Below are 14277 nucleotides of genomic sequence, written 5' to 3' on the forward strand. Positions count from 1 at the left end.
CCTCTCTGCTCCTATGATGCTGCTTGGCCTGCTGTGTTCATCCAGCCTTGCACCTTGTTGTCTCAGATAGGCAACCAGCCTTTGGCTGTTGGGGGAGTAGATAGCGGGTAGCAATTTTCATTTAAATTAGCCAATTCTTCCTGATCAAATAGTTGGCAGCATACAGAGAAATATAACTGCCAGTTGCCATGCCACAACATCTATGCATGCATTTTGCCAATAAATTTATTTGGATTGTGATCCTGTGCGTGATTAGTGGACTTGAGTAACATATCCATATAGACCCTTGTAGGCTTAAGTAACTTAAACTAATTTAATTTTTGTTTTATGTCTCTTAAATGTTTGAGACTAAATGGGAAATTTGAGTTCCAGGGATCAGTAAAATACAGTATATAGAAAAAAGTTTCAGATCATGACAGTGTTGCTCCTGACATTGCTTCAGATAATGACATTACAATATGGCAAGAGCTTTTACGTCAACACACTGATGCAGATAGTGCTAAAGCAGATCTACAACCGTAAGGGCCTGTCATAAAACCAATGAAAGAGCCACACATCATCAAATATTGATGATCTGGCAGCACCAGAACAGTGAGGTCTTGTGTTCTTGATGACTGAAGATCAAACTGAGTGGAATAGATCGGTCCCCAAATCCGTAGATATTATTTCAGCATGTATTTTTTAAATTGGAGGCAGCTTCCATGGAGTGCTGAGACTGGTTTAAGTATCAGAATATTTGGATGACATTATAAAGGAGCAGGATGACCAGCATAGTATAATTCCTTGACTTATTGTTAATGTTAGCAAGGGAATACAACTGTAGTGACAGGGTTTAAAAATATGGATCAAATCCTGGCTTTTCACTTGCAAATCTTTTTCATGATCTACTTAAAAGTAAGCTGTTTTCTGCCTGTACTGACGTAAAACAGAAACAGAGTATAGTTTCAGTGATGAGATTAGATGCAGCCAGGCTGACTGTCTCCTGGGTCTCCATTTCCCTAAAGCTTGGGCCACCCCTACTTCATTGTTTGGGTATTAGTTGCTTTTTAGGGTCTTGAATTACAGGAGCAATTGATCCCTATGACCTAGTGTAAAGCCTTCATCATGGCAGTGGGAATCTGAGCTTAAACGTATACATGCAAAAGACCAACCAACCACAAACACAGCAGTTGTCCTGTGAAAGGTTCATCTTGGAATGTAGGACTTAATGCCCTCTAGCAGATTACTTAAATACTGCAGCAAGTTTCTTTTGGAACTGACGGAAATTACAGAAGATTCCTATCTAAACTTATAAACTGACAATGTTGAAAGTCTTCTAAGCAGTTGCAAACTAACTGTTTATTGTAAAAAGTACAACTATATTAGTGTTTGATTTTCAATAAGTCAAGCGTTACCTGTCGATTTTAACAACTGTACTGCTGACCTTATGGTTAGAAAGTGTTTTCATGTAGTGCTATTCCCTTATTTCTTATTCCTGGAACTGTTCATTCTCAAAACTCATCCTTTATTTAAAGCTTCCTGACAATAAGGACACTAAGCATTTTGTACATGGATGATGAATGTCCACTAAATGAGCAAACATTTGCCTAGTGTGTGTAAACACACAGTGCTAATGTAATCCAGTAGTTTACTTTAGGAATATTTAGTGACCTAAATCAATTATCACAGGCTTGCTATAAATTTGAGTTGTGTTCTGAGTAACTTCTGTTTCAGCTAAAAGTCATGCTTTTAAACCAAGCTTTATTTACATTGCTAACTTTACATGTTAAAGTCGCTTCTTCAATTTGCAGCATTGTAAATAACATATACTGTATGGGGTTGAGGGAGACTATCTTTCACCCTGACCTGTTGGATACAGAAGTGCAGTTGTAGTGAAAAAGCTGCTTGTTGGTAAGTTAATGTAGATGTCAAATGATTTAAGTGTTTTTGTTCTTTCTAAGATCACTCTGCTGTGTAATATAGCCATTTGGTTAATGATTACATTAATTTAATTAACCAAATGGATATATTACACAGTAGAATGATCTTAACAAGGAATAGAATTGAAGGAGTTGATGGAATGCAAGCCTCCTGCATGGTTGGGATTTATGTTACTAACTCTGCCCTACATCATGCCAAAAAGGCCAATTATCTTAATAGTTTATGATGTAGAGATACTTGCACTTGTGTTTAGGCAAATTGGTTGATAAACAGTTCATTTTCTTATGTGGGTCTCTTTTTCTGGGTCACTTTGATTTAGAGTCATAGAAACATACAGCACGGAAATAGACCATTCGGCCCAACTCGTCTATGTCGATCAGATATCCTAGATAAATCTAGTCCCATTTGCCAGCATTTGGCCCATAACCTTCTAAACCCTTCCTAATCATTTACCCACCCAGACGCCTTTTAAATGTTGTAATTGAACCAGCCTCCACCACTTCCTGTGTCAGCTCATTCCATACGCGCACCAATATCCTTTAAGGAAGGAAATTGCCATCCTTACCTGGTCTGGTCTACATGTGACTCCAGACCCACAGCAATGTGGTTGACTCTTAACTGCCCTCTGGGCAATTGGGGTTGGGCAATAAATGCTGCTTAGCCAGCAATGCCCTTATCCTGTGAATGAATAAAGAAGAAGAAAATAAAAGACCCGCTATGTGAAAAAGTTGCCCCTTAGGTCCCTTTTAAATCTTTCTCCCCTCACCTTAAACTTATATTGTCTAGTTTTTAACTCCCCCACCCCAGGTAAAAGACCTTGTATATTTACCCTATCCATGCCCCTCATGATTTTATAAACCTCCATAAGGTCACACCTCAGCCTTGGACCCTCCAGGAAAAATAGCTTCAGCCTATTCATCCTCTCCCTGTGGCTTAAACCCTCCAACCCTGGCAACAGCTGTAAAGCTTTTCTGTACCCTTTCTAGTTTCACAACCTCCTTCCTATCGCAGGGTGATTAGAATTGCATACAGTATTCCAAAAATGGCCTAACCAATGTCCTGTACAGCCACAACGTGGCCTCCCAACTCCTATACTTAATGCTGTGTCTAATAAAGGCAGGCATACTGAATGCCTTCTTCACTATCCTATCTACCTGCGACTCCACTTTCAAGGAACAATGAACCTGCATTCCAGGGCGTCTTTGTTCAGCAACACTCCCCACGACCTTACCATTAAGTGTCCAAGTCCTGCCTTGATTTGTCTTTCCAAAATGCATTTACATTTACCTCATATTTATCTAAATTAAACTTCATCTGCCAGTCCTCAGTCCATTAGCCCATCTGATCAAGATCCTGTTGTACTCTGAGGTAACCTTCTTCGCCGTCCATTACACCTCCAATTTTGGTGTCATCTGCAAACTTACTAACCAAACCTCCTATGTTCATATCCAAATCATTTATATGAATGATGAAAAGCAGTGGACCCAGTACCGATCCTTGTGGTACACAGTCCTTCAGTCTGAAAAGCTATCCTCCATCACCACCCTCTGTCTTCTACCTTCAAGCCAGTTGTGTATCCAAATGGCTAGTTCTCCCTGTATTCCATGTGATCTAACCTTGCTAACCAGTCTACCATGAGGAATCTTGTTGAACGCCTCACTGAAGTCAATATTGATTACGTCCACTGCTCTGCCCTTGTCAATCCTCTTCATTACTTCAAAAAGCTGAATCAAGTCAGTGAGACATGACTTCGCACACACAAAGCCATGTTGACTATCTCTAATCAGTCCTTGCCTTTCCAAATACATGTAAATCCTGTCCCTCAGGATTCCCTCCAACAACTTGCCCATCACCAATGTCAGGTCACCGGTCTATAGTTCCCTGGCTTTTCCTTACCACATTTCTTAAATAGTGGCACCATGTTAGCCAACCTCCAGGCTTCTGGCACCTCACCTGTGGCTATCGATGATACAAATATCTTGGTAAAGGGCCCAGCAATCACTTCCTTAGCTTCCCACAGAGTTCTAAGGTACACCTGATCAGGTCCCAGGGACTTATCCACCTTTATACGTTTTAAGACGCCCAACATCTTCTCCTCTGTAAAATGGACATTTTTCAAGATGTCGCTATCTATTTCCCCATGTTCTCTACCTTCCATACCCTTCTCCACAGTAAACACTGATGCAAAATACTTGTTTAGTATCTTCCCCATCTCCTGCGGTTCCACACACAGGCAGCCCTGCTGATTTTTAAGGGACCCTATTCTCTCCCTAGTTACCATTTTGTCCCTGATGTATTTATAAAATTCCTTTGGATTCTCCTTAACCGTATTTGCCAAGGCTATCTCATGTCCTGTTTTTGCCCTCCTGATTTTCCTCTTCAGTATACTCCTGCTGCCTTAGTACTCTTTTAAGGATTCACTCAATTTCTGCTGTCTATACCTGACATATGCTTCCTTCCTTTTCTTGACTGAAACTTCAATTTCTCTAGTCATCCAGCATTCCCAGCCTTGCCCTTCACACTGCCAGGAACATACTGCCTCTGGACTCTTGTTATCTCATTTTTTGAATGCTTCCCATTTTTCAGCCATCCCTTTACCTGCAAACATCTGCCCCCCGCCCCCAGTCAACTTTTGAAAGCCCTTGCCGAATAGCATCAAAATTGGCCTTCCTACAAATTAAGAACTTTAACTTTTAGATCTGGCCCATCCTTTTCCATCACTATTTGAAAACTAATAGATTTATGGTACCTGGCCCTGAAGTGCTCCCCTCTGACACCTCAGTCACCTGCCCTGCCTTATTTCCCAAGAGTCTGTCAAGTTTTGCACCTTAACCAGTAGGTACATTCACAAACTGAATCAGAACATTTTCTTGTACACACTTAACAAATTCCTCTCCATCCAAACCTTTAACAATATGGCAGTTCCAGCCTATGTTTGGAAAGTTAAAATCCCCTACCGTAACCACTCTATTATTCATACAGATAACTGAGATCTCCTTACAAGTTTGTTTCTCAATTTCCCGCTGACTACTGGGGGATCTATAGCACAATCCCAGGGAACGATAGACCGGTGAGCCTGACATCGGTGATGGGCAAGTTGTTGGAGGGAATCCTGAGGGACAGGATTTATATGTATTTGGAAAGGTGATCATCCCTTTCTTATTTCTCAGTTCCACCCAAATAACTTCCCTGCATGTATTCCTGGGAATATCCTCCTGAAGTACAACCGGAATGTTATCCCTAATCAAAAATGCTACTCCCCCTGCTCTGTTGCCCCCGTTTATCTCCTTCCTATAGCATCTCTTCGCTGGAACATTAATCTGCCAGTTCTGTCTATCCCTGAGCCATGTTTCTGTATTTGCTATAATATCCCAGTTACATGTTCCAAACCATGCCCTGCGTTCATCCACCTTAACTGTTAGGCCTCTTGTAGTTCCTAGTTTAATTTTGTTTTTGAGTTAACTTTCTCATTAAGTTCACCTTTTGCCCATTTCTTCTCTTCTGCCTTCCTATTTTTCCCCCTATCCTTTTTGATCTTTTGCTGGCGTAAGTGGTGGTATGATTTCTGATGGCCATAGGATGAAACTGACCCAAAGAGTTAAAAACTAGAGCGAATTGACTGCGTGTGTAAACAGTGAGATAGAACTGTGTCTGTTAACAATGTACTGGAATGGAATAGGTATGTTTGCAGTGAGATGGAGCAGTTCCGGTCTGTTAGTAATGAGGCATTGTAAATTGGGTCTGCAGTAATTATGTAGATTGTTAGAACCTTTGACCAGACCAGCAAATTAATATTACAGTATGTTTTGGGATGGGATTTTGTTTCGTTATGTAGAAAAAGCGAGCAATCCAGGGGATTTACCAGAAGAATTAAACCATGAAACCCACTTTTGAAAAACAGGCAAGAGTTGACGAACAGCTTTGGCTGAGGAGTAATGCTTGGCAGGTCCTAAGGTTCAATGGTGTGAAATTTGTTTTTTTTAAATTCACAACTATTGCAGAATGTGAATACATTTTAGATTTAATATACTTGTTCAAAATTTTTACATCGGTAGTACAATTGTATCTGGAATGATCCCTTGAATTTCTGTCTGTCTTCCTCAGAGACCACCTACAAGGACTCCTGTCCTGACTTAATAGGCACGAGGATGAGTCCCCTCAAAAGCCCCTCACTTCCAGGGGAGGGGAAACGTTAGGCTATACACATTGTATCTGGTCATCAAAGCATCTTTTAAAGTTGATTTGCTTGCAGTACAGTAGAGGACTAATTAATTGCTTATATTAAGTATGCATTTTAAATAAATTGGATTTATTGATTTTTTTTTCTTTTGTGTCCACTCTGCTGAAAAGGCTTGCTCAGAAATTTCAGGTGCTTACTTTGAAATGCTGACATTAAAACTATTGTATGCTCAGTGATTCCCGATTACTAATCATGCTCATAATCTATCCACAATGAATCAAAAATAATTCCCAGCCCAGTTTAACAAATCATCAGCTTGTGTTATTGAGCCTACAGATAGAAATAGCGTATGTTTGGTTAAAATGAAGGATGCGAATCTAAGTATGTTAGGATAACTTGGCATGGTTGATTTTCTACCTGAATGTTAATGTAATTAAATTTATTTTGTTAAATCAAACCTCTTTGTTTAGCAATTGGGGCTGTGCTGTCTGTGTTGTAAGATACTTTCAGTTTGTAGAAAGTTGTGATTTGATTATTAATGGGAAATGATTTACAAAAGTCCGTCTTCAATACCACATAATTGTTTAACAGATTAAAACTAATGTAATAATGCTGTACTGTGCCAACAGTACTGTTGATAGTGTATATAACTTTTGCAAATCATTTGCGTACTAATTTTGAATCCTGCAAAGCATTTTTTTTCTACTTCACATTTTTTTTTTTGGAATGTATGTTTTATGGATATGTGCATAGACTATTTGGAATAGTGACTAAAGTTTCATGTTCATTCTCATTGAAGCATTGAGAAAGTTTCAGTAATTTCAAGTTTATCATGTATACCGTGTCTGGAGTAAAAATGGTTAGCAAAAGCTAACAAGCTCTTGTTAAATGTTTCTCCAATAGTTGTGTCTTTAATAAATGTTAATTAAATGCAAGTCCCTAATTTTGGAGTCTTCGTCTATAAAAGATCAAAGCAGATGCCTAACGCGATGTTGTGTAATGTTTATGGATGTTATTTTTATGATATCACCAATAAATTTAATAAAGGAAGGTCACAAATATAAAACTCATTGTGATAAGACTGTTTCAAGCTCGCTGTCCCTATAGTTGCCATAGTCTGCACTGGCAAAAGTGGCCTTCTGTGTTACTTCATGAATATGTTTGTCAACGTGCAGAGGTCTGCTGTTTCCTTCAGTGGATGTCTGCAGGAAAAGGAGAGGATGGATCATGTTGGGTTGTTCCCTGAGCAGACTGTCAAAGTCATTTGACAAAATGCCTCATCACCAAAACTTTCCAACAAACACCAAGACATCGCTTGGCTGGTAGTGAGGAGGGCATTTCCTGTAAGATCCTTTATGCACGCCTGGGCTCTCTATACCACTGCACTCTGCACACAAAGTGGTTGCAGAGGGGTAGAGGTTGTCATACATTTCCTGCTGGAATGTCCCTTTGCAAAGGAAGTCTGGAGAGAGATGCAGTGGTTTTTGTCGAGGTTCATCCTGAGCAGCTCCATGGTGCGGATTCTGTGTTCTACGGTCTATTCCCTAGAACACATGCAGAGACAAATATTGACTGAGCCTGGAGGATCAACTAAGTGAAAAACGCTCTTTGGTCTGCCTGAAACTTGTTGGTCTTCCAGTGCAAAGAGTTGACCTTGACCGAATGTTGCAGACTGGCACATTCCAAAGTCCAGGACTACATGCTGAGGGACGCACTAAAGCTTGGGGCAGCTGCTGCCAACGCACATTGGAGAAAGACCACCATTTAAGGTCTTTCTGCCAAAATTAACTGGGGTTCCATTCAGTTATCCGGCCCTCCCTGTGCCTCAAATATATGTAAATATAGTCATCTACGAGAAATGCCTTTGATTTGTTTGTTGGATAGAGTCAAACTGCAATGTTTGTTTGTTTCTTCATATGTTACAGTACAGAATTGAATTGCTTTAGTGACTGTGTATTTATGTAAAGATATTTTTATGAATGAAGGATGGCTTGCCAGTAGTCTGTCCTGCCTGTCTTGACATATATTGAAAGAGTTGGTAGTTGACCAGTTTGGTCTTGTTGTGAACACACTTTCCCTGGCCATCAAGTCATGGTGTGAAATTTTGACTTGGAGCTTCTGGTTCAGAACTGGGGATGTTATTCATGGCACCGTAAGACCCCTGGATTGCTTCCACCCTCATCTCTTTTTTTTCTACTGCCAACAACAAAAAAAGAAACGGGACTGGGATTGTTTTTTGCTCTCCCTCAAAGACTGCCTAAGCCCTCCTGCCCCAGACGTAATAAGAAGAAAGGAGAGGTGCCTCAAAAACTCCTCACTTCTATAGTCTGGGAGGGCACTAAATTATACTCATTGTATCTAGTCATTAACTGTGTAAAAGTAGCTTCAAAGTTGATTTGCTTGCAGCAAAGTACAGGAATAATTAATTGCTTTTATTAAATGAGGCACTGAGTAACTAATTCAGTATTCAGACTTTCTTTAGGTCATAGAATTTAATTATCCTTTCACATTTTCAGTTATAATCCATCCTTGCAAAGTTGGACAATTCTCAACTAATCTTTATCCCGACATTAGCAATCCTATAGCGCCACCAGGTGTTCGTAATTGGGAACACACAGACCTGTGTCTCCAACTTTAATAGCACCCTGTATCAACTGTGGATTTAACAATCTCTCTTTGCAGACCACTGTTGCTTTCTGCCTTTGAGAGCGTTTGTTCTTTTCTATTATTTTTCAGGAATTTTAGTATATTATTTTCATTTTAACAATTTTGCAGTAATAGCAAGTTTCATGACTTGGTGCAGGAGCAGTGGTCTAGTTTACAGAAAGAATTTGGGGGACACCAGCAGAACTTTCTGTTAATAAGGAGTAAATTTTACAGCATCCAATGTTTTAGCATGTGCAATTCAATTCAGGAAGTTATTCACAAGTTACCATTTTCTTTCAGAAGCTATACTATATCAATTTCTTGTCAAGAAGTTCAGTATTCAGAAACATGAAGGGTGTGAAGTTGCTGTATTTACCAATATTGTAATACCAATATTATTTTCATTGTCAGAAAGAAAAACAAGATTTGTTAATTCAAATGTATGAATTTTCGAAAGCATCTTTTGAGTTTTAATTTCAGTCACTCAACCTCTTTGTCATTGAAAATTAGCATTATAAGTGTGGAGTTGCATTACTTCAGATTTTAAATTAAGTTGGAAGACTTGAGAGAATTTTTAAACTTCTTTACATTTCTGTCTTGCATCTCTCTTCTGCTCTTTCCATCTCTTTCTTCTTTCTGCACATGATTTTGCATTGGAGTAACTATTCTAATTTGCATTTGCTGGATTAGACCTTCTGACTGTTCTACATGGCTCCACATTTTACATATAGATGCCACCTTAAGGCCCTTGAGAAGAACCGTCAATGCTGTTTGAGATGGATTCTTTGCCTCAGCTGGTTGCACAGGCTTCCTAACGTCATCATCTTTCAAGAACCCAATAGCACCAGCATCGAGGCCTCTTTCATCCGAAACCAACTCCGCTGGGATGGCCACACGTTTTAGGATGCCCAAGTTCCGATTGCCAAAGCAAATCATCATTGCCCCGCTCAAGAAAGGTTCTTGAACAAGAGGAGGCCCAAGGCAGTGCTTCAAAGACTCCATGAAGGCTTACCCAAGAAATGAAATGTAGACATCAACATCTGGGAGTACCTTGCTAGGAAGCAACTGACTCGGAGGAACCTCCTATATGAAGTGACACAATTCTTTGAAAACATCCATTGGCAGAAGGAAGTACAGGAAATAAACCTTAGAAAGGAATGCTAGTGATCTCAAGGCAAAAGACCATTCCACGTCCTGAAATCATCTGCCGATTGTGTGGTTGGAGATGCAGTTGTAGGATCAGGGTCATCAGCAATGTAAGGACCCACAGAACTGAAAAAGACATAGAAAATCCTAGGTGGACAATCATACTTATTAGTGAGTGAGTGCTCATGAGGAGGAGCTTAGATTGTGTGTCAGTCTGGTTTAGGGGACTCATCAGTATTTGCCCTGTTTATACTAGTCTTGGATCTTCTGAAGTGGCTATCACTTTGCTTCAGTTCTCTAAGTACTGCAGGTGACAATGAAAAAGCGTACAGAATATCTGTGGTCGAGTGTTAATGTAATGAACAGCAAGCACCTTCTGTTCATCACTGACTGCAACATCCGAGATCAATAATATTTTCAATTCCAAGAAGAAATTTAGTCAAGAGCGGGATCAGTGATTAATTAAGTAAGGATCTTGTGTGATTTCCTAGGAGGGAGATGGGCTGTTAATTGTACACTTACATTATATTGCTTGTACAGTACCAAATCCAAAGCTTTATAGTGCAAGTCTGACATTAGGGCTCTAGTTTACTTTGCAGTCAGATCAGGTCATGCTCAGGGTTTACACTAAAACTTTAACATTTTGTTAAACAAAAGGATTTCACTAATACTTCCACTATAATGAGAATATCTCTGATTGAAACTCATGTTGGGAGCTGTCTGCGTTGTTTTAGTTCGGGTCTAGTATAAATAATAGATATGCTTCCTTCATGAGATGTACATTGGGAGTCTCAGTTATATATTTAGTATTAACTACGTGGCTACGTGTAGTACTTGCCAGGAAAGTGAAATTGAGTTTTATCAGATTAATCATGATCTCGTTGAATGGCTGAGTAGACTTAAAAGGCCAAATGGCCTACTTTTGCTCCTACATCTTATGGGCTTATGATCTTGTCATGTACGGTGGGGTGGGGGAGGAATAAAAGCGAATAAACACATTTCATCATCGTAGAATCATAGAATCCATACAGTGGGAAACAGGCCATTTGGCCAAACGAGTCCTCACCGCCCCTCGGAACAGCAACTGACCCAGACCCAGACCCATCCCCCTACCCTTTCCCTGTCACCCTGCATTTCCCATGGCTAATCCACCTAACGTGCACATCCCTGAACACTATGGGCAATTTAGCAGGCCAATCCACCTAACCTGCACGTCTTTGGACTGTGGGAGGAAACCGGAGCACCCGGCGAGAACACGGGGAGAACATGCAAACTCCACATAGACAGTTGCCCGAGGGTGAAATTGAACCTGGGTCCCTGGCGCTGTGAGACAGTAGTGCTAACCACTGAGCCACCATGCTGCCGTAATTAACATTTGTTAATTATGGTTTGCTGTTTCATCAATCATTTATGAAAAATAGTAATGTCTATAAAAACATTCCTTGTCTTTCTTTACAGAATTATCACATGGGGTGTTATCTATGACAGGCCTTAGGCAGGGTGCTGAGAAAGTTTAAAGGAATTATATCAACAATGGACGACTCTGGTTGTGTCAAGAACCCATAAAAACTGGGGTCATTCTCTTTAATCTTCCCAGTTCCTAAGAGGAAATTTGTTAGAACTGTTCAGGATCATGGAGGGTCTCAATAACGTAAACAAGGAGAAACTGTTCAGTGGCCGAAGGATTGGTAGCTGCAGAAATTGTCTGAAAAGGTAGTAGGAAGCAGATTTGGTAACAACTTTCTGAAGGAAATTGAATAAATAGTTGAAGGCTGAACTTTTTCTGTGTTAAAAGTGAAGAGCAAAGAAGTGGTACTAATCGGATATTTCTTTCAAAATTCCAGCATTGATGCAATGGGCCAAATAGCGTCCTTCAATGCTATATCATTTTATGATGTTATTGTTAATAATCTGTGCCATCAGCCTCAAGCACACTCTATCAGAGTTCCAGAATGTGCAATTTGTGTCTGTTTATTGTCTACAGCTAAAACTGCTAGATAAGGCCATTATTGTATTGCAGTATTCCCTACATGGCATCTATAACATTGCACTCTGTGTAGATTACTATAAAGATTTGTGCTGTTCCAAAAGCAAAGCTTGACCTTTTTGTTAAACGAGGAATGGCCTATTGGACTACATGACCATGAAAGGTGAATTCTGTGAAGGAAGAAACAGTTGTTTCAAAGTTGCTGGAAAAGCTCAGCAGAGCTGGCAGCATCTGTGAAGGGAAAAACAGAGTTAACGTTTCGGATCCGGTGACCCTTCCTCAGAACTCCTGAGTTCTGAGGAAGGGTCACCAGACCCGAAACGTTAACTCTTTTCCTTCACAGATGCTGCCAGACCTGCTGAGCTTTTCCAGCAACTTTGTTTTTGTTCCTGATTTACAGCATCCGCAGTTCTTTTGGTTTTTATTACGAAAGGTGAATTGCATGACATCACAATTGGGCCCAGTTCATGCTTTCATGATTAAAAAGGAATATCTTCAGTTTTCAAATCATCAGTGGTTTTCTTGTGTGTTTTTATTTTTCAGCTCACGAACATCAGCAAGTTGAAAGATTTTCTTCTGGAGCACAGAAAAGATTACATCAATGCTAGCAGGTATTGCAGTAACCTATAGTTTAATTTTGGTCCTCCTCAAAGGGTCCTAAAACATGTTTTACTAAAAGATTTATTGCTACAGTTCCATTCTGTAACTCTTTATATAGTCTGTCAGTGCTCTGTATCTAGATTGCCTGAGCAAGGTATGCATCCATTTCACAAACTTGGTAGAATGAAAGCGTTGCAATGGAAACCAACTTGTCAACCCCTTTCTTTTAATATTTTCATTGATAATATGAATGTCACTGACAAGATCAGCAATTGTTGCCGTCCCAATTGCCCTTAAACTGAATGTTTGGGGGTTGTTAAGAATCATGTTGCTACAGGACTCGAAGGCTAGGTCAGCTAAGGATAGCAGATTTCCTTCCCTAAAGGGCATTGTAAAAACCCATCAGGTATACTAGTAGTAGATTGTAGTTATCATGCTCAACATTACTGAGATTCCATATTTCTTAACGGATTGTAAGTTCCACCAGCTGCCATACTAGGATTTGAATCCTTGTCTCTAGAGTTTAACCTGGCCACTGCATTACCTGTCCATTACATTATTAGTCCACGAGGTCACTGTCACCACCCCACCCAACCCACCCCAATTGTGGCCATGTTTGGATTGACTAATTCGTAATTATTTATATCCGTACACTTTATGGGTCAACTCCATAATGGTTAGTGTTCATATGGAGCGATGTTTGATCCCTGTAACAGAGGTCTTGCCTGCCACATGGAGAGCCAGCAAGAGCCCCATGTCATCTGTTTTACAGCAGGCTTGCTAACCTGCCAGCCAAAGGTCTTCCCAGGATCACCAACCCAGGAAGGAAGTCCTCCCCTGAGAGCTGCCAGCCAATTAGAGGCCACAAGCTATCGAGTGCAGACCATGCGAGCGGGCACAGTGCCTGCTGTTGGTTATATGGTCCAAGTATCAGGTGATTGAGTGCAGGAGTAGGATTACAGAGTTGGAGGGGTGGCTGTTAGCCTGGTCACTTGATCAGACATTGTGTGCCTTTAAATAAGCCCCCACCTCACCCCACCTCCCTCGGACCTCGGACCCCAGACCCCACCTCTAAGGGCCCAGTCAGCAAACCTGATATGGTTTTGCTTTTAGTGAGTCTGAACCAGTGGCAGGAGAGGGCCTTTAACTTGTCATTATTTGCCCACTTAAAGACATTGTTTGGTGCCGGTGTGGAAAGGTTGTCCACAAACTTTCAAACCCTTGTCTTATTGAGGGTGGAGCCAGGAAGGTGAGAGGGCTCCTACCCCATATCTCCCACTTGATTAAGTGCTACCGCTTCAAATTTCACCTCAGGGGAGAGCATTAAAATTCACCTACAATGTGAACTGAACATTTTGAGACTACTATTTCATTGTTTTGCTAACTTAGAAACAGTAGCAATTTGACTCCCTGCCCGTGGATACTTGATTGAAGGCTGTTGGAATGATGCTGTACAGAAGTCATTGCATCACAGAGAGAAGTCAGAGAAAATTGAAAGAAGACATATCTATTAATGAAATATTTGCCATGTGGGTGCTCTAAAACCCTATTTGTATGGCTTTACCCATAATTAAATAGCTAATAGACAGAAAACAGAGAGTAGGGATGAATGGGTCATTCTCACTTTGGCAGATTATTACCGATGGGGTACCACAAAGATCAGTCCTTTGACCTCAGCTGTTCACAATATATATCAATGATTTGGACATGGAAACCAAATGTAATATTTCCAAATTTACAGATGATACAAATTTAAGCAGGGACGTGTGTTGTGAGGAAGTTGTAAAACATTTTCAAG

General features: G+C 40.3%; 1 protein-coding gene across 2 annotated transcripts in view; it reads left to right on the forward strand.

Moving 5' to 3' along the window:
* Nucleotides 1-14277, forward strand: part of stx18 (syntaxin 18) — a 153000-nt gene that overhangs the window by 53271 nt on the left and 85452 nt on the right. For both annotated transcript variants that reach the window (XM_048595759.1, XM_048595769.1), the window contains one exon: nucleotides 12423-12490. In XM_048595759.1, coding sequence (XP_048451716.1) covers nucleotides 12423-12490 — 68 coding nt within the window. Of the gene's footprint in view, nucleotides 1-12422; nucleotides 12491-14277 lie in introns of those variants that run through there.

The sequence above is a fragment of the Rhincodon typus genome, chromosome 1, assembly GCF_021869965.1.
Source record: "Rhincodon typus isolate 14 chromosome 1, sRhiTyp1.1, whole genome shotgun sequence".
Lineage (NCBI taxonomy): Eukaryota > Metazoa > Chordata > Chondrichthyes > Orectolobiformes > Rhincodontidae > Rhincodon > Rhincodon typus.